At 42.8% G+C, this 27,013-nt stretch overlaps 1 protein-coding gene across 1 annotated transcript; it reads left to right on the top strand.

Annotated features, from left to right (window-relative positions):
• The first annotated feature begins 12 nt into the window (after positions 1 to 12).
• Positions 13 to 26,735, top strand: AIDA (axin interactor, dorsalization associated). The gene is made up of 10 exons (XM_042895210.1): positions 13 to 187; positions 3,246 to 3,315; positions 9,178 to 9,231; positions 11,158 to 11,212; positions 14,898 to 14,961; positions 15,327 to 15,433; positions 20,495 to 20,617; positions 22,445 to 22,567; positions 23,050 to 23,167; positions 23,973 to 26,735. Exons 1-10 carry the CDS (start codon positions 78 to 80, stop codon positions 24,067 to 24,069), a joined length of 921 nt encoding a protein of 306 aa, XP_042751144.1. The 5' UTR covers positions 13 to 77; the 3' UTR covers positions 24,070 to 26,735.
• Positions 26,736 to 27,013: the final 278 nt, after the last annotated feature.

Below are 27,013 nucleotides of genomic sequence, written 5' to 3'. Positions count from 1 at the left end.
GGCGTGGGGCTGGCGGGAGCGGCTGCCCGGCGCGGTGCCCCGGCCCGGGGTGAGCATGGTGCCCTAGTGCTGGGGCTATGTCGGAGGCGGCCCGGAGCCTCCTGCAGCGCTGGGGCGCCAGCTTCAGGAAAGGCACCGACTTCGACTCCTGGGGGCAGCTGGTGGAGGCGATCGACGAGTACCAGATGTGAGTGCGGCCCCGGGGAAGGCGCGGAGGAGCGAGAGGGCGGGCGGCTCCCCGCAGCGCTCCCCTGCCGCCCGGCACGGCCCCGCCGGGCAGTCCGGGGCGGGGCGGGGCGGGTGGCTGCATGGCCTAGGCCGCAGCCCCCCCGGCCTCCCTGCCGGTGCCGTTATGTAACGCGGGGCCGCCCCGCGAGGCGAGGCGGGACGCGGGACCCCGGCTGAGGGGAGCGGGGGCGGGCGGGATCCGCCCCGCCGGACCGAAGCCTCCCAGGGTGCGGGTGATTCAGAGCGCGGGGCAGCGTGGGGACCGTGGGGTCTGACTGGGCGGGTGGGCGCGCGCGCTGCGGAGTCCGCTGAGTGCCGGCGGGAACCTGAGCGAGCGGCTGGGAGCTGAGCGCGATCCGTGCGAGCTGAGCGCTCCAGGCTTCAGGTTCTCGCGGTGGGCGTCTGGAAGAAGTCCCGAGCGTTCCCTCCCGGTAGAATATCAGCCTAAGGGGCACCGTCCGAGAGGTCTTCTACGGCTGCTCGGGGCTGGCGGTGCGGCTGCCTTGGCTCCCAGCTGAGTGCCGTTCCCGGGTGGGTGCTGCATGGTGAGGTGCTCGTCTCCTCAGCACGGTCCCTTAGCGGGTAGGACGGTGCGCGCTCAGTTATCTGCCACTTGCAGCTTAGGGGAAGCTGTTACTACATGCCTTGGCACGGCAATAGAAAGGCGTTTTAATAAGTGCCCTTACATACACATTCATGAGGAGTGCATTATGACCCTAACGCTGCAACCCCCCTTAGCAGTATTAGGGGTCAGTTTCCTTCAAGGAATTTCCCTCAGAACAGAAAGTCCTCAGGCTTCTCCTTCAGATCTTGCCTTGCTGAGAAGTAAGGTCACTTAATGATTGCAGCTGGACCAAGGGAAGAGCCGAGGCGTGATTTTCATTCCTTTTCTGTTGTGTCTGATAAGAACTGAGGTGATCTTGGTGCCCGTGCTTTATTCCAACTTTGTAGCAGTATGATATAGTGGTAAGAACGCTCCTCTGGGTAGCAGCGTTGTGAGCTGCCCTTGGAAGCTTTACCACTGAGCTCCTGAGGAGCAGTCAGCAGATGAACTCTGTGGCCCCAGGAGGAAGAAGAACAAAGATTGACAGGGATTTCCTGGGGAGGAGCAGAACCTTTTCAGTCTGTGCATCCACTTCTTTTCAGTGTAGCAGGTAGACCAACAACAGCTTCGATCCCTAGGATAGAGGCTACAGTTAAGAAGTGTAGGGTGAGATACCAGCCTCTAGCTCTGGAGAAACATCCCATTGTGGCTTCATGCTACTTGCTGCTTTTTTAAATGGGAATTTGATCACGCTGGTGCAGCTGGCTGGATGCTTTTAGCAATTGGCCAGGTCTGTACAGATCAGTGTAGGAAGAATCATGATAAACTATGTTGAGCTTGCTTACAGTGAGAAAGATTTTTCTAGGCTGATCTCAAATCAGGGCTTGAATGGCTCTTGGCACAACTGCTTGCCTCCCTTGTCCAGGGGGCCTAAGTCTGCTCAGGTCTTTGTGTTGCTCCTGGAAGTTTGTGCCAAGATTGACCCTTGCTCATTCAGGTGCATGCTCATGTGCGAGCCTCAGCCACCAGCAGTACCTCCCACCACCTGCAGGACTTGGCCTGGTCCAACCTTGCACAAGCATCAGGTGGGACACCAGAGGCACTTATTTGAATTAGAGTGCTTTTTGTTGGTGGTTTTGTATTAGCAACAAATGCAAAGATCACTGTTGCTGATGCTCACAGAGGTGTTATTGCTAAGATGCTGTCTGTTGTGGGTGGTGTATTGCTGCTATGATTACTTGTTTTCTGAAATTATTTTTTAAATGCCTAAGTGATGTATGTACACAGCTTTCTGTATCACTTGTGCTGTACCACTGAGGAAGGGGTGACCATATGTTCAGGTTCAAGTGCCTGTGCTTTCTGACTTTTCTCTGCCACCATTTTCTTCCATTCCAAGGGAGGATGTTGTAACTAATCTGTGTCATTATGCCATTCTGTTGGTTCTTTGCTGCTTATAGCAGATAGCTACAGTGGCTTCAATCCTTGTGTCTTTTTAATAGTGCTTATTTCAGGAGGAGCAAAGGAACATTTGAGCTCTGCAGTTTATTCCTTTCACAGGCTTTGACTGTGATTGTGTCTGTTTTCACTCCCTCAGAAAAAAGCAGGTTAGTGCCTGTACACCCGTGGCAAGAAGCCGAATTTCTTTAAGAGCACAACATTACAAAGATTCCCAGTGGGAGTGTGTTGAGATGTCCACAGTGCTGTTGTTGTCTTAGGTTTTTCCCTCAACCCCACTCTCCAGTGCCACTAAATGTATGTATATATTCACAGAGAATGGCAACAATAGCAGTTTCCAATTGCACGGTCTGGCTTGTTTAATTTTCTCCTTCCTCCCTAGACGGAAACTGTAACTCTTCCCATAGATTCCCTCTAGCTTCCTTTCGCTTTCGTGAGCTGTTTGCTTGCTGTTACTTCCCAAACCCCTTGACACTGGTCTCTGTGGTGGTAATGGGTGGAGCTGCAGCTCTGCGTATGATGCTGACAGGCCCAAATGGGAACTGCTGCACCCTGGGAGGCTCAGCCACAATGTCCCCATCTCCCTCATTGGGAGAGCGTGTGGCCATTGCCCACGCTACCTGCTGCTGCTCTGCCTGCACCCACTCCTCCTGGCAATCAGATTCTCCATGAGAAACATAGCACTTGTATCTCAGTGGGTCCTTTTCACAGGCAGTATGATTTATGATAGTTTAATTTAAAAAAATGGGGAAAGAAAAAAGGTCAGTGCTCATAGAAGGGGCTGTTGGCTAGAAGGACCTTCATACCTATTTTGACACACTGTAAGTAGTTTTTCCTGCATAATACTTTGTCTTCTGTTTGTTTTTATTTGGTGTGGCCTACTGTGGCTATCGAAATCTTTGTGAAAAAGAAACTGCTTGGAGCAGTAGCCTGTGGCACATTTTCTGTAGGTTGTGACAATGATGATGGGCTTCTGTGTTGTCCTCTCACTGTACAGTTTTCTCCCCTTCTCCTCTAGATTAGCAAGACATCTTCAAAAAGAAGCACAGTCTCAGCACAACAGCTCAGAATTCACAGAAGATCAAAAGGTAAGCGTTGCTGTTGGTGTAGTCATGGAACTTGCCTCACAGATGTTGTTTTTGTGTCTGGCAGACCTGAGCTTTATGATACCTGTTTTCCACTCTTAATATGCAATAACAGAAGCAGAGCCCAGTGTGGCTGAAACTGCTACTGTCATTAGATGTGACAGATGCTCCGCTGTGTAATGTTGAATGTCTAATGTCTCACATGCTGGTCAGTGTCTCTCATAATCTGGGTGTTGTGTTTTCTTTTTTTCTGGTGACCTTTTGATAACTTGCTTATACAAAATTAACAGGATTTATGTTATGAAGACTGAATACAAAATGTCTTGAGCTGTAGATGTCGAGGGTGTGTGTGGAGGATCTTAGCCTAACGTGTAATGCCTGACTGGGAAGGATCCTAGCCGCATACTCCTTACTAGTCTCAATGTTATTTATTTATAATCTTTCAAAATATTGAGCTGTCTACTCTTTCCCCCCTTCTCTCAGCTGAAAAGGCTGGTTTTTGTCTGAGTATCACATAGTTGTCATTCTATGACAGGTTTTAGGAGGAATGTGCTAGTTGAGGTCCAACACACGCAAGTATCTTCAGCAGAGTACAAGGAAATCTGGGATATGAGGCCTTGCCAATCTTTAGTACCTTGCATAAAGCCACATTTTTCGTAGGAATACTATATTAGAGAAAATATGTATTTCCAGGTTGTAAATCATGAGATCCCTTGTTTGAGCAGCAGCATTGCCTGAACAGTGACATTTCCTAGCCTAGAATCCCATGTATGCTAAAAGGGTGCTAGATTAATGGGCTCTGTGTTTGTTAATGTCACTCCTGAAAACAAGCTCTGGCTACAGAAATTGGAGATGAACTTGATCGTTTATCACTAGGAAATACACCTCTACGTGCAGTCTGACAGTGGTCTGTAAATGTTTTCTTGACATATATCATCAAAAAGAGCCAAGAAGTGGCCTTCCCTTTTCTATTGCCCTTCTGTGAAGAAGAGGGTAAGGCTCATAATAGTCTTAAACTGAGTCAGAATCTTGCAGAAGGGTTGGGGCCACCTTTCCTGAACTGGAGGATCCTTGTGAACATTGGGCAGATGTTTACTCATTCATTGCTTCTGGTCTCTATCCCTTTCTAAAATCTTTGTCCATATTTCTCAGCTATTATCATCTTTACTGCATGTTTCTCCTCTGTGGAGACTTTTGGAAAATATGGTTTGTATGGGAACTGCTGAGTCACGGCCTGAACCTCTGATTGATCACCTGAGGCGAGCCATGAGTCAGCCAGAGGAGCACAGCTGAAGGCAATTCACCTGTGCTGCAGGAAGGGGTGGAGCCTGGCTCCAGCCCTCCTAGACCTATTTAAGAGCTGGCTACCAGCAGGGAAGGCTCTTGTCTGGAGATTGCCTCTGCTGGAGTTTTGTGAGTGAGCCCAGCATAAGGGTAAGCCTTCTATTTATTCTCTTTTGTTATCATAGTCTACTTTGCCTAAACTCTCTTGTTTATTTTATGATTGTAGCGTCCTAATATTCTTTGATTATACAGTGGTTATTTTAGCAAAGAGAAGCTGTTAGTGCCACTTTGGAGGCACCATCTCCTGAGAGTATAAGAACCATAATGACATAGGGTTTTGCTTACAGATGTTTCCTGAGTTTTGGGGAAAGTACTTCTGTCCTGATGGGGGAAGTAAGCGAGGTCAGACATGAGGAAAGGCCTGGGAGGTTCAGCAAGTGGTGATAACTGACCTCAGATGCAACTGCATTCATATACTAAGGGAGCATCCTCTTAGCCCCATTTCTCATGAATCATGCTAGTCACAGCAAAAAATGATAGTCCTGTCATTTTCTACAGAATTTAGGCTTCGGTGCTGCTAAGATCTTTTAGTCTGACAGCTGCTTACTCCTCTGGTGTTCCCTATTTCTGCAGAAGCTTGGCAAGTATAATCCAGTGATCATGACAAATTACTATCATCTCTACTATTGTTCATCAGCATATAGGAATAGAGTTAAGCACACTTCTGGGTTTTCAGTCAATTTAGTTAACTAGGAGTATGTCTTCTGTCTTTCTACCTCTCAAAAATGTCCACAGTTGACCAGCTGGTTTTACTGAAAGAAGTTTCTGTCAAGGCACTGGCCCTGCTCTTTCATCTCAGGTCTGGAAAGTTACTCATTCTCTAATTTCTTGTCTTTTCTAGTTACTATTTGTTATGTACTATTTGTTTATCTGAATTCATATTTGTTTGCTTCAGTTTACATATGTGATGTCATGGGCCAGGCTGTGCATAGAATTTCACTGTCCAGAGAAGGCAAGCTTGTGAAACTAATGATGATTTCCAGTTGCTCAGTCTGCCCTTGTTCCAGTCTTTGCCTGGATTTCCACCTAGCTGTTTTCTAAAGGACCATAAGTAGTACTGAGAATTACAGTGAGATTGTCACTGTTTTTTACTTGACATACCATGTGAAGTAGATGGATTTCAGCAGTGATTCCTCTGTACCAAGGAAGAACTACTGGAACTCCTGGCTTTGCAACTACAAGGAAGAGACACTGCTAAGTTAAAATTCTTGGCCCTGTCTGTATGTATAAACTTAACATTTTTGGGTTTATTTTATGCATCACAGGTACTATTACTGTCCAGACGTGGCCACATCATATATTAGCAAGTGACACACCATCAATTATAACTGTGCAATCCTGTAATCTAACAGCACTTCATAGATATTACCAATTTGTTTCACATAGATGTAGTGTGAGCAGTTATCATTTGCTTTCTAATAAAGATATACATTTAGGTAAGAACTCAGATATTTCAGTATTCACACATCTTCCTTTTTGCTAGAGATCTGGAGCATGTTTTGAAGGATTTCATGCATCTTCATTTGATAGGAAAAACCAGTCTCCATAATTTGCAGTTCCCTGGGTTTTCTGTCTTCCATCTACTGCTACATGTCATTCTGGAGTTTCAGTACTTAGAAAAGGCTCTGTCTTGTCTTGCAAAACTAATGGTGCTGGAATCCTCATTAACGATTATGGATTTTGTTGCGAACTCAAAAGTTTAAATCTAATTGCTCTGCAACAGCGTTAAGGAGGCTGTGCAGCAGTTTCGTCTGCTGTGAATATGTGTTAGAATGCTGTGTTAGAAGCTGTGAATGTTGGATATTATCAGCTATTGTCTGGTGGGCTGACCTCACTCTTAACATCTGCTTTCTGCTGTAATCTTTTACCTTCGTTCTGTAAAGTTCTGTCTTCATTTATGATCAACCACTACGTTTTGCTGAGTTGATCCAGTTGGGTTTGGCTGTAACTGTCAGTTTTCCTCCAGCTATGGCTCAGTTCTCTACGCAGTAAATTTGACCTTTAAAGCCCTCTGCTGACCTCAGTTGTTGTTTCTCATGTGCCTTTTTTACTGCAGTTTTGGAAAACCATGCTTTTTGCACAGTGGTAGTTTGCTGCAGCAAGAGCACTGTTGCACAGTCATAGCATGATTCATTAAACTAGTGGTCTCCTAACAGCCTAGGCTTCTCTTTAAAGCCAAACTCTGCTCTGGCTCTGTATTTATGCAAACATCTTTGACTGCTTTACAGTTAGCACAGTCATTACTCACACAACTGCACCGAAGAAACCTTGACTACGAGATCAACTGACTTTATTCCCTTTCTAATCGCTAGTTTACATAAAACTGAATCTTCAAGACTTTAAACAAGCAAAATTAATAATGACTTCAGTCTTTTTAATGAGATGCAGAATGTTTTCCCTGCTGCAAAAATGAGTCTTTGCATGGATAGCTGCAGCTGAAAATGATAGCAGTGTTTAGCTGCATTTTTAACTTTTGGGTTGGGTGTGGTCCCTTAAAAAAATAGTTATGAATAATGCCTGCTGGGAGCTTGCCATATTTCAATAGATTCCATATAAAACCTATTCTTTACTATTTTAAGAATCCCAAACTCTCTTCAGTTAATCTGTTCCTAGGGGCTTTATTGCCCGTCAGCCCCCAGGTGCCAGAGGGCATGCATTTTATAGCTGTTTGTCCTGTCATGAGATCTCCAATTCAGGCAGTGTTAGGAATACAGAGTGAAGTATCTGCAGGATTGGGAATGGTGATGTTGCTGAGCTTCTCAGTGAGTTAACACAGGAGACAGGAGATGAACAGTGTTTCTTGAGACCTGATTTATGGTGTGAGCTTCATGCTCTGTGCACAAGACAGTGAGAAAAGCCACGTGAAAACTCTTTTACGAGTTTTGATTCCATAGTGGAGACCATGAGCTGGCACCCTGCAAACACAATTGTAGCTCTTTTTCTGGTGCAGTTGAAGGATGTTTGATCTAATGTGGAACTGGCATGCTCTTTGTTCAGAGATTTCCTTTCCTTGGGGAATCTGTGCATTCCTCTCTTTTATCCTTTATTTCACACCTTTCTCTTCTTTGAGATTCTGCCCATGCAAACATATCTTTCCAGATGTTCTCTTATAAAAAGGAATTCCATGTGTTACGCAGCAGCTGTAGTGTGTTCTTTCACCGGGGAGCAGAATCTGCTTCAGTAGCACTACCTGATCTCCTCCCACCCAGTCTGACTGTATGTAGATCTGTAGAACCTGAATGTGGGACTGAATGTGTTAAAATTAACCCGGGATTGCGTGTGTTCCTTTCCAATTCAGAAATGTCTCTCCCCAGTCTATGCTGGAGAAGCAGCTGTGAATCTCTGTTAAGTAACATAATTTAATAATATAGAAGTTTGTTGATTGAACCAAGACTGTGACACGGACCTTCATGGAAATGATGATATTTTAATTCTGCCATGTTGTGTGCAAATGTACTGTTGAGTTTGGGAATTACAATACAGAGCAGCAAGGCACTGCTGCGTGTGCTGCATGTCCAAGAGAGCTGAGAACTGAGCAGATAAAACTTGAGTTTTTCTGCACTGAAACGTTTTGGTTAATTAACCAACACGTGATGGTCAAAAACAATAAGAATAAACCACACAGATACATCCACTTGACATCCTACACAGTTCTGAATCCCTCTTGATGTTTTTCAGCTGGTTGTAATAGAAACAGCTGTAACTGCTTCCCCAGCTTCTTATTTTGGGATAAAAGCTTTAGTAGCGCTATCCTAAAAAGTTCCGCTGTTTGCGGTGGGCTGTTTTGAAGCCCTTCCCTTCTATGTTTTAAAATCAGAATGGCAAATTACTTAGCAGTTTTGCTTGGGGATATTTTAGGCATCTGGCAGGTGTGAATCAAATAAAATCTGTTTCACTCTTCTCTCACACTTTAAATGCGTTAGCAAGTTGCAGAGGTTATAATAAAAAAAAAATAGAAATGTAATCCACCTTCGTACCTCATCTCCCTTCAAAACCCTCAGAAGAGGATGGACCACAGTTTTTCTGTGCTGATGTTCTAGGCATTGATGTCTGAGGAGGGCTGACTTGGTCTGTTGAGACTGTAAGCTAAAGCAACTGTAAGCATGGCTCCTTAAAGGGGCAAATTGCAGCAAACTGCTCGTTCTCAGAAGGTACAAATGTTGGTTTGTTTGGATTTCCTTTTTTTTTTTTTTTTTTTTGGCTCTCTCCTATCACTTCAGAATAGTTGAGTTTATAAACAGTTCATGATGTGGTAGGCATTATGACAGTTTCTGCTAAGTGAATGACCCCCATCTGTGCTGATGAGCTGTGGAAGAAAAGCTAAATGACAGATGTTTCATTTTCATCTATTACACTTTGAGAAAGTCTTGCTTGTGTATTGAAGAGCTTTTGATGCTGGATGACCTGATACTGAGGAATAGATCTGAAGTCTTTGTAACTATTATTCACATGTTTTTAATATAAATAAGAACATGGATTGATGCAGCTTCAATACTTACTTATTTACGCTTTTATTTTCAGAAAACCATAGCTAAAATTGCAACATGCTTGGAACTGAGAAGTGCAGCTTTACAGGTACAGTTCTCTTTCTCGTGTGACTTCATACTTGGTGGTAGGCAACCCTAATGCTGTCTTCAGACAAAGCCAAAACTTCTGGAAGCAGAATGAACAGCTCCTTGAATGCTTGGACTTTCCAGGTTGTCAATGTGATGCCCCAGGCAGCTCCCTAAGAGCTTATACGAGTATGTGTACATTGCTTGTATGTGAACATATTATGATTTTTACTGGAATTTGACTTCAGGTTTTGTATCTCTGGTTGCTTGCCTCACTTGCAACCCGCAGAGCTTGTCTGCCTAACCTGTGCATGAGGGTAAAGGGACCCTCACCCTTGCACTAAGCTGCCCACTTCATGGATCATAATGGAGTGCAAGGAGGATTGTGTCTTGAGTAAAAAGAGTGCAGGCAGGGAGGGATGAAGAGGTAAGTTAGGTAATTTGAGTTATTTGATTAACTCTTTCCCAATCAACAGTGGTGACAGGGAATTTTTGCGTCAAGTTACTAATAACAGCACTTATGAATGCTTCATGATGGTGTAAATAGTGCAACAGTGCCGCTGTGCTGCCTTCAGCTCTCTGAGAGCTTTCAATTTTCAATTGCAAATTCAGTCATTGTGGCATTCTGGAGCTGAGAATGAGAGTGAGGTTTGAGCAGGTTTGAGTCTAGATGCTAGGCAGCAGTCAGAATTATTTGATTAGCTCTCCTGTCTTTCTGTTTTGATCCTACCTGAACTGTTTGAACAGCATTGCATTTGTTATGAGTCACAGTGATTTTTTTGTGGTAAGGGCAGGTTTGTTCCTTTGTAGGATGGTTTCATAGGTCAAATCACTTTCCAGAACAGAAGATACAGAAATGTGATAGGCTGCTGAACTGAAGGGAGGATGTCTTGCAAGAATAGTCTTCCTTGCTGTTGGTTCTTCAGCAGTAACTCCAGAATTTCAGAACTCAGTGAGAGAGTACTACAACTTCTCACCTACACACACAGAGAGTGTTTCACGTGCAGTTTTGTTATGATTTCTTAGCAGAGAATAGAGCATTTAATGAGTATGGTCATCACCTCTTCTCCAGACCGTGTGGTTACAGCAGTTTTACTGTCCTGTGGCCTTCTCCGGTCCCTACTGACACTTGAGTGAGAAAACCAAGACAGTAATCAGGCCTTAAGGAAATGTTGAAATGATGGGTAATCTTAGCAGATACCATGAGTGCAGTGGCACAGTAGTTAAGACCTGATCCTCTACCTAAAAGGGGATATCCAATGTCAATTCCCTTACTTGCACTTTTCTCGCACTAACTCTGCCACTTATCTCAGAAGTCGCTGGTTCAGCTTGCCAAACTGTGAACTAACTCGGAATAAAAAATAAAGCTCTCTGAGTTAGTAAGTCAGGAGGCTTAGTGAGAGAAGCAGATGTGCTACAGGCTAGATGAGGAAGCTGTATCGTCAGAGTTGGAGAAGGAGATGAGAATCCCTGTGGCGAGCTCTTAGGTCAGCTGAGTTGTTTAGTCAAGCTCTTTCTGTAATTTCTGCCAGTGTTATAATGCTCCAAGTATGTCTTGAGCTGTGTGGGCTCCTTTGGGAGCATCGCTTTGTAGTTTTAGAGGTGATCTCGCTTCGGTATGACTTGGCTGGGGGAGAATTGAAACAAGTCTCGCTGTCCTAATGTGCCTGTTTGTGATGGGAATGAAAGCTCAATGAGCTACTTGAAATCTCTTTATCTTATGGTGGGTACATTTTCTGTCAATAAATGATAAGAGGCATACTTTCTGCCTCATCTATGAACCTAGCCTCCCGTCAAGGAGATTTGTGGAGTTTCTCATTTGTTTTAAGACATAGCTTTGAAGTAGCAGTGTGCTTTAACAAAGGGAACAGCTTGCATGCTTACTTTGAAATGTATTAGCTTTGAGGGGGAAGATGCATCCAAGATTAATTCTTTCTTTATTTCCTAGTCCACTCAATCACAGGATGAATTTAAGCTTGAGGATCTGAAGAAGTTGGAACCAAGTAAGTAATATCTTTGTATTTTAAGTGACATCCATAATTGCAGTGAAAAGTATAACAGCAACACGAATACTTACTGATCACAGTGTGGTTTGACAGTACTATTAACTACTGGTTCTTCCAAATATCTGTTACCACATAGACAAAAGTTGATATGTACTGAGGAATGTAATGTGGGTAATTTCAAAGTGTACTGTGGGAATACAAGAAAAGCTGTTCAGAGCAGCAGCTGTGGAGCAAGATAAGCATGAGAACCAAGGACACCTCTAGAAGGAGAAAGAACATCTCACAGCTCTGATGGGATAAGCGCCTGCATGAATGGTTGAAGAGTGTTTTATAGAATGCTCTGTTGACGTGTAAAGGTGGATGGGAAAGTTGTAGGGGTGAGTGGATGGCAAAGCTAGAAAAAGAAAGCTTGTGAAAATATGTAAGTGATGTGAGAACTTGTAATAAGTGATTTGGATCATTCACATCTGAGTCTGTGCATCAGACTGCAGTGTAGTAGCCCTATAACATTTCAGATGATGCATTAAGCTTTTTATTCTCAAGTAATGCTTTGGATACTGCTGACTTTGCACAGAACAGTGACTTAAGCTGTCAGCAGTGCAGTATATATTCAGCTGAAAAATTTACCTGCACATAACTTATTTGAACACAATTCCAATGCTTCCTGCCTTTAGTATTGAATGTGTTTTTCTTCTGAAAATGTTTAACTTGTGCTGATGGTAGCCAACCACTCGCCACTTAGCCACAGTGATGTTGTGAGGCTAACAAAGTTACGAGTAGAAGTGAAGGATGTGAGTCAGTCTTTGCATGGTTCTGCGTGCTGTTGTTTTTTCCCAGCTGATCCTGGGTCAGTTTTTGATAGGTCTATCCAGAAAAAAAACCCTCTGTTTTTCATGTAGGAATTACTTGCTTATCTGCCGCATATTCCTTTTGGTTACACTGGCTGACTTGTTCTCAAAGCATCTTTCTGATCAGAGCTTCCATATCTAAGCAATATCATCATCATTTGCCAACATTTCTGTTACTCTTAAGGAACAGGAGGTGTGGAAGATCTGTTTTCATGATGGGGGGGGGGGGGAAGGGTTTATTTTGCTCTTTTCACGCATGTATCATTTAGGGGGATATTGGGGATAACTGATGGGCAGGCAGTGTTACCACTTTATGAGTAGTTGAATTTCTCTGCATTATGGCTCTCTAAGTAACTAGCACAGCATCCTACAGAAAAGGTTGTGGGGAAGCAGGATGTGGAACTGGGGTTCCTAATGTCAGTACCAAAATAGAGCGTCCAAGTGCTTTTAATGGAGCTGCGTTACAAGACTGCTAGGTCTGTGAAGTCCATACATTCAGGAAAGGCTTTAACTCTGTGTTAAAACTATTAGGTCTGTCTTGCTCTGGGTGCTGCATGTGTGGCCTCTGCATCCTCTGGCTTGGATTTATTTCATACAAATACTCCTGCTGTCTATTTACAAAGTATATAAAGTGCTGTGGTAGTTTAGTGATTGCAGACCTTAGGCTCCATTAGGTAACGACCAGAGAGGAGCTGTGTTTTAATTGATCACTCTGTTATACAAATCAAAGGAAGTGAATGCTGAAGGTTCCTTTTAGATGCCTGCTTTTCTGAAAAGCCCAAATTTCAATTGCACTGTTGTTGCTTATTTTGCCCTTCCTCTGAGAATTGATTTCTAGCTGTCAAAACACTGTTCAGCAGCATGAAGCCCATTCAACCCACACTTCATACAAATTACTGTATTGAAGCTGAGGGGTGAGTGTGTGACCATCAGTCTTCAAAGACACTGAGTTATTTTCCTTGGAGGAGAATGAGTGCTTCTGCAGCAACAATTGAACATTGATGTTCTCGATGTTGCTGCCTGATTCAGATTGTTCTGGTCTCTTTCTATCTGAATTGTGTCTTTGTTGTGGTTTTTGAGTGTATCTTGAATAGGGTAAATATTAATCAGGCCAACACTGGCAATTTCATAAAATACACAATGATGTGGTATAATTTGTCTGTTGTCAATTTTCTCTTATTTCCCACCAGGAAAGGCTAAAAAAAAAAAAATGGACAGGCGATGCAAATAAGCATTTACTTTGTTAGGCCAAGTGATGCTAGGGTGAAATGAAAATAGCTGTTAAGAAAATTTAACAGCTATTTAATTCTTTTTGCACCTGAAGCTGTGGAAACGGATGGGAAATTTTGAATGTTGTTGTAAATAACCAGAGCCCTAAGATTCAGGCTTTTTTTTCCCCCCTGTGCTATCAATTTCCCACTCCTTTTACTTGTTATGCTTGCATTTCACACTGAGGAACTCAACTGGTTTTGTTTGTTTATAGGATTTGTCACTGAATCTCTTGTGCTGGGATAATGCTGCAGGAGGGTCTGTACGTGCAGATGGTGGTTTTGAGTCTATGCTGTGTGAAATCATTGCTCACTGAAATGTGGAAATACTCTCCCTGTGAGAGTTTATACCAGTGTTATAATGCATTGTAGAAGTGGGTGGGCTGTGTGCGTGTGCTGGCATTTGTGCATAGATGAGATGAAGTGGATCAGGAAATGTTCTAGCTGAAAACCAGTGAGTTTTGGTGGGTAGGTTTGGTGACCTCCTGAGGTGTGAGAGTTACCTGATGGAATGGGGTCAATCAATCTGATATTATAACTGTGAAGTTATTTACTGTTGGTGATTAGACAGAATTGAATGCATTTTAAGAACTTGGTTTAAAAACTGCTCTGCTGTGGAAGATTTTGGATGATATTTCTAGAAACAGTTCTGATCTAAGCATTCTACGTTTCATTTTTGTTGCTAACGCTGCCAGGAATAAACTGTCATAAGCAGGGCTGATACCAACCTGTACGTGTGGAGATGCAGCTGATGTGGCAGAAATGTGTATCCTTAACTCTGTATTCAGGCTGTGTCAAGGTTTCAGATGCTGTAAAGCTGTTCACCTCTTTCTCACAGTGCTGGTATCACTGTAGTACTTCATGCCCTCTAGTGATAACTGAGATTATTTGCAAGAAGGCTTTTTTTTAGGGGATCTTCATTCACATGGAGGAGAAACCGATATTACTGGGAAGAGGGAGGAATCTCATGCATACCAAACTTTGGAAGAAGGGAGGAGAACAACTGCAGTTGTTTTGCTTCTGTTTAATGTGCACGTGATCAGTGTGATATTCTACTTCATTGAGGTTTTTCTGTTAGGGGCAGTTTTGCTTTCTATGATGCATCTCTCCGAGGGTAAGAGGATTCTATTCCTCAACCTCAGCTGTGCTGGAAGGCTGCCCAGCCTGGGTTCTTCATTCCCCACCTCTGAAAGCTTTCTTCTCTTTTTAGGTCTTTTAGCCATCATGAAATGCTTGTTTATATGTTTCTGGAAATATCTACCCTTAGTAGTGAAGGTACCATTACCCCAGGGGCCTGTCACTATTCCTTATGATGCTTTTAATTGTTGCTGTGTTTATCACTCCCACCTATATAAATGTGTGGTGAAGTTCTGCAGACACAGTTTCAGATCTGAAAGTTGCAGTGATATGCCTTTCATCATGTTTATGCCTTTATTCATGTTTAAGGTATGAGTGTGGCAGGTTTTTTTCCTTATTACTTTTTTCACTATAATCACTATAAAACATGTTAGATGCTTCATTACAGGTATAGATTCTTACTGGTTTTTTTTTTTTCCTTCTTTATAGTCTTAAAGAATATCCTCACTTACAATAAGGAGTTCCCCTTTGATGTTCAACCTGTCCCACTCAGGTAAGAGGAGAATTGCATCACTGGTGTGCATCTGAGACATGAGAATTTCTTAGAACTGCCCACTTGCTGCCTTGCATTGGGTAAGCAGGTGAGAAAAAGTTTTGAAATCTAGCTTTCCAGTTACCACTAAAATTCAAGTACAATGTTGGTAAAATCAGTAGTTGGTAGATCCTACATCTCTGTAGATCTCCTGGTTTTTGACTCTGCTATATGTAATAGGAGGCTTTCTACAGTAGTAGCTGATCAGAACAGTGAAATGGCATTGAAAAACGTTGCTCCTGCTTTTATACTCAGATGCTGCTGTGCGAGTTGAAAATCAGAGGATGAATGATCTTTGGTCACAGTCATCTTTTTTGTACTTACAGGAAGATATTAGCACCAGGAGAAGAGGAGCACTTGGAGTTTGAGGAGGATGATGAGGAAGGAGGAGCTGGAGCAGGGTCTCCAGACTCTTTTCCTGCTAGAGTTCCAGGTAGGAATACCACCTTTCTATCACCTGTGTGTAAATTCTGTCTCAGAGAAGCCCTTTTCTCCATCTTGATTTTAAAAGTTTGGATGAAGAGCAGCAAGCTGTATTGGAAACTCTAGTGTTGTACTGGAAAACCATGAGGGTGTTCAGTGGACTTTTTTTCTCAGCAAACTGTGTCCTGTTGCAAAACAGTTGTACCCATAATCTGCAAGATGGTGCTGTCTACCTCAGTTAATTTGTTCTTTCTTCAAACTCAATATTGTCATTCCATGTATTTTCTTAATGATATTATGTGAAGCATTCTGAACACGTTCAGATGTAACCTGCGGCAGCGTTTGCTCCTTCAAGGAGTATCACATCTTGCTAGAGATGTGAGAAGCTATTGCTGGTTAGTCCTCCATTGTATTATCTAGTAAGACAATAGTTTGAACTAAAGCCAAGCTCAAGGAGAAGAGGGGTAGTTTTGGCTGGAATGGATATACCTGCAGATTCTAGAGGTGTTCCTCCAACCTCAATTTTTGGGAGGTTAGCAATAAAGGAATAAAATGTTCCAACAGAGGGCTTTGAGGTTTTTTTTTCTTTCCTTCTTGATGTAGTTTCTTTGAAGAAGAAACAAGTTTCTAGTTTTGGAGCAGACTGGAAAACTTCCTATTTCAAGAAGGTGATAACAAATAGGGAAACTAGAACTGGAATTATGTCTGAAAGACCTGAGTAATTTCAATATTTCGGCAACAATAATTGTATGAGTAATAATTAGCTGCTGTTGAGGAAGCAAATGTGTTTCTGTCCTTGGGTTTGAGACAGTGTGTGCTACTGGATGCAGTCCCTGCTACTTGTGTTGGTGTAGATATGCACAGTCTATAGCTATTTATGCTAGGCACACAAAGAGACTGCAATATATGGGGATATTGTATTGCTGACTTACTGCTATCTTGATCTTTGCTATCCACTAGGATAAATCTGTTTATTAAGGTACATTCTATCTGTTCTAAGTACAACATCTATCAGAAGATTCATTTAAGCGTCCTCTGGGTGTGTGTGTATGGTGCGCATCAATCTCAAATTTCTTTTGGATTGTGTAAGTCTACTCAGTTCTAGATTTTCCTGAGTGTTCTTTGACGTCTCCATGTAACTAGATAAATGTCAAGTTTAAGGAAGAGGGATACTTCTGGGTTTATTTTGTTTATACCTTTCAGCACACTGTTTATTCAAGGTTTAAGCTGGGGAAAGAAGTGAGAGACACTTGGAGTGAGTAACTCTTGGTGTGCTGGCAAACCAATGAAGCCATAACTGTTATTGTAGTTCTCTGTGCAAGCCATTGGAGCTGTCTGCTGACGGTGGACAGAGGGACTGTTCATGTACTTAAGAAAGAATCTAAGCTGAGGGTAAGAAGGTTGTGTTTACAGCTAAATTATTCTTAGAGAATAATTCAGAAAGAAGAGAGCTGTGGGGTCTATACTTTCTTACAGAATTACTTCTTTGTAAAACGATGCTTTTAGAGAAGTTGCTCACACCTCCTCTTATTTACATTTTCTACTGTCATCTACTTCATGGTCTATCTGACTTTCTGGAAACTTCTGCATAAGTTAAACCTATGTTGATCTGAACCTCTAAGATGGTTCAGTATGATTGGAACACAGATCTTGTTTTCCCATTGAATTTGTGTGGTGTTTCTTACCTTTGGATGTGAATTGGTAGCTCTCTCTGTGGGCAGAGAGGCTTAAGCAAATGCAGTTAGCAGCTTTTTGAGGTGAGCTTCTTCAGTGTACTTTCCATGTTGAATTAAGAGTACTTTGTGTCCATTTCTGGGCTTCTCAGTTCAAGAAAGACAGGGAACTTCTAGAGAGAGTCCAGCAGAGAGCCACAAACTTGATGAGGGCCTGGAGCATCTCCTGCATGAGGAAAGGCTGAAAGACCTGGGGCTGTTCAGCCTGGAGGAGAAGAGACTGAGTGGGCATTGTAGAAAAGCTTCTAAATATCTAATGGGTGGGAGTCAAACGGATAGGGCCAGGCTCTGTTTGGTGCTGGTGCCCAGTGACAGATCAAGGGGCAATGGGCATAAACTGGAACACAAGAAGTTCCATACAAACACGACAAAAAACTTCTCTAGTTTGAGAGTGACAGAGCCCTGGAACAGGCTTCTCAGAGGGGCTGTCTCCTCCAAAGATACTTGTGGCCTGCCATAAGGAACCTGCTTTAGCTGCGGGGTAGGACCAGATGATCTCCAAGGTCCCTTCCAACCACTACGATTCTTTGATTCTGTGACTGTGTTGCACTCTGCTTCAGTATGCCTTTAATCCATCATGCATAATTGTATTGTCTAACTGTCTTGTCTTCTATATCTATGGCTTCATCGTTATCACATTGCACCATTCATCTAACCCAGGAGTCAATGAAGGTATGATAACATTTTAGTACATACTGTTATTTCTCTGATCATGGTCCTGTAACTGTGATGTTTGTCATTCGGCTCCTAATTTCAAAGCTCAAAGTACAATCTGAAGGGTAATGATCACATTACTAGGTGTCAGTGTGTTAATCTTCATTTCCCTTCAGGGCCAGAAAAAGAGAAAGTCCTATTTGGTGTTGCATATAGCTCTCTAGAAGTCTTAATGTGCTGCTAAAGATATGCTGACTTGCAGTGTAGCAATACGTAGGAGTAGCTAGATTTTCTTTTGTGGAATGCACATTTGAAGGGGAAATCTTGCATTAACAGTATATACGTAGTTACAATTCTGGGCTGTGTGAAGATGATCTGACCAGTGACTTGCAGCCACTTAGCTGCAGAGGTTTCCTATCTGCTTTTCTCCTGGTTGTACTGCCTTTACTAGACTGCTGTGCTGGCAGTAGATCCTTCTGTGACCTGTTTCTGTTGTGAACCCCACAGGAGACCTGCTGTCTTTTCTCTGAATTGGGAACTGGGGCTGGAGAGACTGGGCACCCCTGTCCTGGTGTCAGTGAGCCTTCAGGTTGCTTCACTTCTGTATATCTGACACGTAGCTGTGGGAGAACACTAAGAACGCATTTGTGGGTGCTCTCCTTCAGTTCTGAGAATGACTCCTTTCGGTTGTGTTGGAAGCAGTTGATATTTTCCCATGAAAAGCCATGAAAAGTATGAGGCTGAGAAAGGATCGTGGGCCCAAACTATAGCACTGCAATGGCCAGCCCTAGTAATGTTATCCCTTAAGCTACTGTCAGGTAATGGCCCTGATGTGAAGTGACTGCAGTAAAAGAGCTGCCTGGATGACTGTGGCTTGTATGGGACAGGATGGCCAGCTCCTTTAGCCAATGCCTGGTGTGACTAGTCCTTCAGCTGAGGCAGTAGTGAGACCCTGCTCCTTAGGGACCACCTGTCTACTATCTTCCTACCCACTGGAAGTGAGTCCAACTTTCCTGTTCGTTGTAACTCCATGACTTTGTACATTCTGGAAAGCATTTTTCAAGAGCAGAAAAGCATTTCTAAAGCCAGAATGATTATACTAAGTACTGGAGTCTGATAGATCTCATAGGTGATTTTTGTGTGTTGGTTATATTGTCATTTAGAGAGGGATGGGGAAAACCAAGCTACAGTTGTTCTTAGCTCTTGGCAAGGCATACTGCTTTTAGGAGGCAACTGAAAGATGGCAGACCAGAGTTTTGTGTCCAAAAGAGGAAAGGTTTTGATCTACATTCCTCTAGATAGAAATAAAAAGTGGTTTCAAACATCTCTCCAGGAGGTAGCAGCAAGATGAACTAGAGTGTGTGTGCTTCTTGATGGATGCTCTCTAATAAATTCAGTTTAAACATTCTTCATGTTACGATCAGAAGCCCATCCCCTTACTTCAGAAGTGAGTTGGATACTGCCACGATCCCTTGTCAAGTGTACTGTATGTCTGGGACGTGGCTGTGCCAAGACAGGAAGGTACAGATGTGTTGTCACAGAGATGTGAATTCAGGCCTTGCTGTTCCTCGCCTTGGAAGAAGGACTGGGTGTGGGAATGCCTGTGAAATCTCGCTGTAGCTCTGCAGCAGAACACACTGCCCCTCTTTTAAAGCTAGTCCCTCCAACATAACAACAACGCCTCGGTTTTCCAACTCTTCAAGTGGATCAAAGGAAAAAAGGGATGAAGGAAAACCCAGCTGGAACTTGCCAAAGGAAATTATTACTTTATTTAGATCTCAAGCCTTGGAACAACATTTCTTTTTAATTAGAAAACCAGAACTTTAATTTAAACTTGCTCATGACTCTAAGCATTTTCTGTCTTCGTGCTTATTCATCTAATACTAGAGACAGACTTGAAGCCTGTCAATTCTCTTTAAAATCAGCATGAAGAAACCTACCCTGTTATTGGTTATGGAATCTCACAGATGCTACCAAGTTTGGACAGTTTGGGTTTCCTGTCAGATGTGTTGCCTTCCTTCGCTCTACAGGGATTTACCTACATTGTGGCCACACACTGTGGACAAGAATTACCTGATTCTGAACTTTCTTGATGCAGTGCTAGGAACTCCTTCTTTAATGCTTTGATATATAGGTACAGACCCATAGAACTCAAAGTTAAGAATCTCTCTTCTGGTTCCCTTGCATCCAGCGGGATTTGCAACAATGCCATTTTCTTCCTTGTTTTCCCAGCTTAAGTGTTCAGCATGAAGCCAAGTCATGTTCAGTGGGGTGGGTGCTCCTGATTAAGTGTCTGAACTTCCTGCAGCTGCAGATTGAATCCAGCTTCCCAAATTTAATCCTTAAAAACTATATAAATGGAATTCCATGCATGAGTTACTCTGCATGAGAGCAAGAAAGAATGCTTTAAACAAAGCTCTTCTCTGTTCTTAGGACATCCATGTTTTTTTTTATGAATTCATTTGACTTGAAGCAACCCTGGATCTCTTGGTGTGGACTTAAAAATCTGTCAAATTATGCGTGGCTATGCGTGCATTCCTGTAGTGCTGTGTGCTGTTGGGCTAAGATCTGTGGGTTTGGAACTCCCATTGGAGAGCATTCTCTTCCATGAGAGGTGGTGGGATGTGCGTGGCCTCTGTTATAAGGTGACTCAAAGGGTTAACAGTGTGCTTTACTCTTTTCAGGTACTTTATTACCCAGATTGCCATCTGAACCCGGGATGACGTTACTCACCATCAACATAGAGAAAATTGGTCTGAAAGATGCTGGGCAGTGCATTGATCCTTACATCACAGTCAGTGTAAAGGGTAATGATTTCTGTTCCTGGCTCCTTGTTTCAGTTTGGAGGAAGTGTGCATTTCCTGAAAGCAGTGTGGATTTTTATTTTTATTTTCTGTCTGCAGGGAGCAGCGTTTGTTCTTACGTGTATTTGTTGTGGTGTTAAGGCTGATTCAAGGGTGGGGAAAATCTGTATGTAGGAGATAGCGGGAGGCAAATCGCTGCACTGAGGGGCGCTGCCCCTGAGAAACAGTGACTTGGCAGGCTGCTCTTATCTGTTTCAGCTTTTGTGGCTGACTTTTAAGTGCAAGTGCTTGGATTCCTTGTATTCCCCAACACTTACTGGGCTCTGGGCTTCCTGGAGACAGCAAACCACAGTTCAGTGGCTGTCTTGCCCTGTCATTAACCCAATTAATTCTGTAAAACAAAGATCTTCTTATCAAGGTTTGAGATTTTAGATGAATGGATACAAAGTTGGGAAGGAGTGGTTGAAAGTGAAACAAAATATAAAATACATTTTAGCCTTGGCACTAAAATATTTCAGCTGGTCTGGTGGGCTAACTGCCCCTTCTTGGAGAGTTTTTGTGAATCTGAAGGAATCAATGCCTCTGTCAGCTGCAGATAAGCAGTTTCAGATGACAACATGGTTGATGGTTTATGCTTGAGAGTGAGATTTTTGGTATTCAGAGACTCTTGATGCTCACAGTGGGAGCATCTGCCCCTTCCCCATCTGTTAGCAGGAATCCACTATAGTCAGAATTGCTTACCTTTAACTCACCCTGTTTGACTTCTGCTTGTCTTTACAATCACTGGAAGCAAATTATTTCCCTTTATCAGACAAAAGCCTCTGCTCAGCTGTGGTGGTGACTTTGTGCTTGTCCTTTAAATGCGCTGTTAGATTCCAAAGGCAGTGCTGAAGTACTTATTAGGTGTTTGATCAGGCTGCTTCATCTCCTGGCTGAGTTCTTTGGCAGGCACAAGGGGCACAGTACTGAACATCAGTCGAGTCCCAGGATGTTCTCAAATGTTACTTATCAGAACATACAGGCAGAAAGCTTCATCTTACCCTGCTTCGTCTGATGGTTTTTTCAGTGGTGAAGTTAAAACATGAGCAAGAAGGAAGGCAAGTCTTAAAAACATGCGGTACTTGTGTTTACAGCATTGCAGCATTATTTTTAGCTTATGTAACTATTCCTCAAACATGCATTTCTCTAGTCATTTTGGATCTTTCTTTGCCTCCAGAATGCCAGAAAGCGGAGGGACGGGCATCTTCAGTAGTGGGGCTAGTGGATGGATGTGGTTTAATCAAACTTCATTCTTTCCTGCTGAGTTTCTGCTGGCCAACAGGAAAACACCAGCACTAACAGGGTTCTCACATCAAATCCTGGAAAAGAATTAGTAAAGCAAAGATTTGTTGTTCCTTTCCCTCAGTATTTGTCTTTCTTAAATTATTGCATATTGTTAAAACCTGCTTGCCTTCAGAGCTAGCTTTCACTTCCTTTCTGGAACTGAGAAAGACTGCATATTTCTAGGCTCACATTTCCACCAAGGCTTTGTGTTAACATGGTGCTCTGCTTGCAAGCTGAGAGGTTGTGATGTAGAACAAAGTCAGAAAGTGTGTGTGGGAGGAGCCTATCACCTGCTCTACTGATTGCGGATTCATTCTTTGTTTCTCAAGATGTTTTGGGAGCAGAAGCTTTGTGAGAAATGTTGTCTGTGGTGGCTGGTGCTGGCAGCTGGAGTCCAGCCCATGGCTGTCTGAAGATCCAGCAGAGGTGACGCATGCTGCATCTGGGCAGCAAAGCAGGGACTGCAGGCAGTGCCTCTCCCATTCTCATTCTGTTTCTTTCTCACAGATTTGAATGGAATAGACCTGACTCCTGTACAAGATACTCCTGTGGCTTTGAGGAAAGAGGACACATATGTCCATTTTAACGTGGACATCGAGATTCAGAAACATGTTGAAAAGCTAACAAAAGGTATGTAGTAGCAGAAAGCAGAAGTGGGGTTGGGGAGCTTGGAAAACATAGACACTGAGTTGCTCCTGATATAATAAACAGGCTGAGCCCGAGCTGTGGCAGGGCTGAAGTTCCAGATGAAGATTTAAAAAAAAAAACAAACAAAGAACACCTTTGCATTGTGTTGTTTTCAAATGGGTCATTGTGATGATTTGAAGGCAGGGGAGGAATGAATGAAACCAAATAAAATGCAGCAGCCTGCTCTGCTATGAGGGGTATTGTTTCTTTGTAACCTTCCCAGTGGCTGGACAGTTCCCTGGGAGTGAATCATGGAGTGAGGAATACAAACTCCTGTGAGTGTGATGAGCACTGTAAGAACACGGCGTCTCTTTGAAATGTTGGAGATGACTCCATCCAATGTGCACAGAGCATCTTAATGGCAGATACGTTTTCTGATAAGTATTGGCCATAATTGCTAACGTTTCTACCATTTTCCACTCTAGGTGCAGCTATTTTCTTTGAATTCAAACACTACAAGCCTAAGAAAAGGTTTACTAGCACCAAGTGCTTTGCTTTCATGGAGATGGATGAAATTAAACCTGGGGCAATTGTTATAGAACTGTAAGTTATTGATGATTACAGAGGAAATGAGCTATGCTTCAGTTCCAATGTGTAGATTGTTGTATCATGGAAGGTTTTATTAACTCATTGCACTGAGTTACATAAGGAATATTCTAATTTTAATAAAGAAGGGAAGATAACAGCCTTTAGACGAATAAAATGGCTAAAGACCTTTCTCAAAAATGAGACTATTTCCAGTGGAAATGCTGGTGTTTGTAACTGTGAAGTTAGCAAGATCTACAGGGAAGGCTTTTGTTTTGCCATCAGCTTGAATGTCAGATCTGCTGTATCTAAAAAATGAATGTGAACTCCCATAATCTCCTGGTGCAGGACTTCTGTAAAAAAAAAAAAAAATATATATATATATATAAATAATAATCTGAGACTGATTTTAAATATTTTTATGAGCATTTCAGAGCTTTGTTAGGTAATTAGTAGTGCTTCTTGTTTGTTTGTCTGCTTTGGATAGATCAGGCTGTTACTCTGGTGCTTATGGTGTGAGTTTTAATGCTGTTGTGTAGGTGAAGATCCACTGAGCGAGGGATTTTGAGGTTTTCTTTCAGGAAGAAAGTGAGCCTTGCAGTTCTCTGCTCTTCTGTAGGAAGAGTGCTGAAGTGAATCTGTGCTAGCTGGGGTACTTTCTTGAGTTTCTTTCTGTAAATCCATTTGTTTTTGTTCCAGTCAATCTTATCTGTTATATTTAAAAGATTATGGTAATAGGTCTGGACAGGACAAGTTTCTGGCATGCTTTCATCTTCCTCATGGCTGTTAGCACTTGCATTAACTCTCTTTCTTGTGGTTACAGGTACAAAAAGCCCACTGACTTTAAAAGGAAGAAATTGCAACTGTTGACCAAGAAACCACTTTACCTTCACCTCCATCAAACACTGCACAAGGAATGACCCTATTTGTGAGACTTCTGTGAACTGAACCACAAGTCATGGTAGCTGTGTGTAGTAGCCTTAGGCTTCGAAGGGCAGGAAAATGACTGTACTCATGCCAGTAGGTCAAACGGGACCATCACATACTGCACAGCACTACTTCAGGGTCAAAGGCAAACCTACCACCCAAGTGCAAAGTTTTTCAGTACCTTCCAGATGCAGGTTTTTCTGAGAGCCCTGAAATATTTTGACTGCTTTTCCCAATTTTGCTGTTCGTCACCTTTATCTTAACCATTATTATCCTTTTGCCTCAAACTCCACCATAGGTCGGAGACTGCCCTTTTGCCAGACCTGTAGCAATAAAGATGTGGCAGGCCTACTAACCTGTTTACACTTGCTGTGCTATTGTAGTTCCTCTCATCTGCATTTCAGAGTCCTGGGTAGCAGGCTGGGTGGCAGAAGAGCAGGAGAGAAAGAAGGTGGGGTGGGAAGAGCTTGAGCTGCTGGAAGTGACGGTGAAGTGAGTGGGAGGAGGATGGGTCAAGTGAAGTGGCCGCAGAAGAGCTCCTTGGCCAGCTGGTGTGCTTTGCTTGGGCCAGGAAGAGGACGACTGCAGATGAGAAAACTGAACTATGATTTGAACAGCTGAATCCTAGTTCTTAGCCTTGCCTGATCCACTCTTCCCAAGTTTTGGACGCAGTACGTATCGCAGTCCTTTAAATCGCAGTTATTCCCTAGAGCCGATTTTTCTGTATCTTGTCACAGAATGATTTGTGAAGATGGGTGGGGGAAGGAGAAAGGCTTTCTTCGAGGCTTCATCCTCACAGCAGTGGGTATTTCTCCGTTCCAGAGGTAGCAGGATGGGCCCCTCAGTGTTCAACAGTCAATTTTCCAGAGCTTTTGTTGAAGTAGATCTGGCTAGCGGGTTGGAACCCCTCTCCCCCCCTTTTACAAGAAACTGCTGTTCTTATGGAAACTGATTGTATGCAGTTTTCTGCATATTCTGTGCGAGTCTGGAAACTTACTCCAAAAATCACCTTTTTATGTAAGTAGATAGGATTATCATTTATTTTCTATATTTTTGATTCAGTGTGTGATTAAGCTGCAGGACATTGGCTTATTATGACACACTTGCATTCACCTTTTGACCTAATAAAGGGACAGAAGTAGGCCCCAGTCAAATCTTTCATATATTTAATACAATACTTTAATGTTTGATATACTTCTTACGTACCTAACTAGTGCCTAACTACTCTGCTATGCTAACAGAAGGCCCAGCTCCCCAGCTGGTGCCAAACACAAGGTTTATTTCAGGCAGTCTGGATGCAGGTGTCTCACCAGTTCCTTTTCTCTGTCCTGTAGCCCCGAGATGTTGCAGTATGCTTTACAGGGACAGGATGTTACTTTTCCTTGTCTGTGTAGACAGCTCTTCAACATATTATGAGGATAAGAAGCTATTTTTGAATGTGCTGATTTTTTTTTTTTTTTTTTTCTCACCTTCCTTCTGTTCTGGCTTAGGTAGGGATAAATTTTCCTAACTTTTTCTCACTGAGTAACTGATCAGCTATTATTACAAAAGCCAGCAACGCTTCTTCAAGTACTACCAGTAGTTGGAGGTGGTTGTTTTTCTCTTAAAGGAAGAAAAAGTGCAATTGAATTTTCCTGTTTACGGGTCTTCACAATGCCCCAATGGTGTTATGCCGTGATAACATCTGGATATCAAGCCCTGGAAAAGATCTCCCTGTAAGTTGCAGAATACCTCTGAATGAAGCATTCTAAATACCACACAAAAGGAGGATGCCTACGTTGTTTTTTCTTTTCTTTTTTAAATCCTTCAAATTCTGCTAAAGGATAGAGCAGAGGCATTAGTTAGCTTCTATGGCTGCAAATAAATCTGAGTTAGGGCAATAGCTGGGTTAATTGCCAACTCTCCTTGGCTGGCTCAGGTCTCTTTCTGATTAGGAAATTAGAGTGCCAAGCCTTAGAGTCTCACGCTGCAGGCCCCAGCTCTGGCTCTGTCCCTGCCATCCTCTGGCTTCTTCTGGCGCCATTCAATGCCCAGTGAAAGCACTGAAGTAAGTTATATGTGATTGCCTGTGACTGACAGCACGGCCTCCTGGTGCTCCCAGAGGATGATTCCTTCCGGCTTTGTCTTAACTCACTGGGTGAGGAAGGGAAGAGACATTAAGCATCACAAAGCTTGGTGTTGGGAAGATCCTGACTCTTACATATTGCTCACATGTATGTAATTACCCGCTATTCAAATTGAGTGTTCTCACTTAACGTTTCAAACCCATTGTTTCAGCTACTTACCTTGACTCCTCTCCAGCTTGTACATGTGTGTATTAACTCCAGTTATAGGAAATATCAACTTTGAAGTGTTTTTGTTAAATACACAAGTAGAGCTTTGTATTTAACTAATTGTGAATTAATGGCTGTAGAGTGTGAGATACCATTTTTGAAGTTGCTTTTCTTCCTCCTGTAACTGTCTTTCATGGAAAGGACTACTACCCCTCACACCACGAGCTCCTACTTGTATTATTTTATGCGTTAGCGATGTTCTACCTATCTTGTCCTTCATCTTAAACCTGAAGCTTATTACTTGTACTGTAAGACTGTAACACCTACATGGCAAGTTTAATGGCTGCTTGTACTCTGGCAGTAAAGCTGTAATGGCCTTCATTAGATTTTTATTATTCCTAGTTTTTTCTTACCTATTTTTTTTTCTACCTTGCTAAGAAGTACTTCTGCACAGAGCACTGTTGAAATCCCAGAATGTGGGCCCACTGTGCCACGTACTGCACCGTCCTTGTGTTGTTCAAGTTTTACATTCATGGACTTCTTTGAACGTCTGTAAATGTAAGGTGTGTTTTTAAAGCTGTCCAGTGTTCTGTGTGTATAAACTGATTGAAAACAAAGCAGCTTAATACTGTTTACGTAAAACCACTTTGCTTTAGTGAAAGGT

This window comes from Lagopus leucura, unplaced genomic scaffold, assembly GCF_019238085.1.
Source record: "Lagopus leucura isolate 7727_CA_CO unplaced genomic scaffold, USGS_WTPT01 Super-Scaffold_73, whole genome shotgun sequence".
Lineage (NCBI taxonomy): Eukaryota > Metazoa > Chordata > Aves > Galliformes > Phasianidae > Lagopus > Lagopus leucura.
This window is presented reverse-complemented; position numbering and strand designations above follow the sequence as displayed.

Excerpts from the sequence above, each read along its gene's own strand:
- AIDA (XM_042895210.1), top strand. The coding sequence starts at position 78 with ATGTCGGAGGCGGCCCGGAGCCTCCTGCAGCGCTGGGGCGCCAGCTTC. Across the intron at positions 11,213-14,897 it reads TCTGAAGAAGTTGGAACCAA|TCTTAAAGAATATCCTCACT; the intron begins GTAAGTAATATC and ends CCTTCTTTATAG. Across the intron at positions 22,568-23,049 it reads TGTTGAAAAGCTAACAAAAG|GTGCAGCTATTTTCTTTGAA; the intron begins GTATGTAGTAGC and ends TTTCCACTCTAG.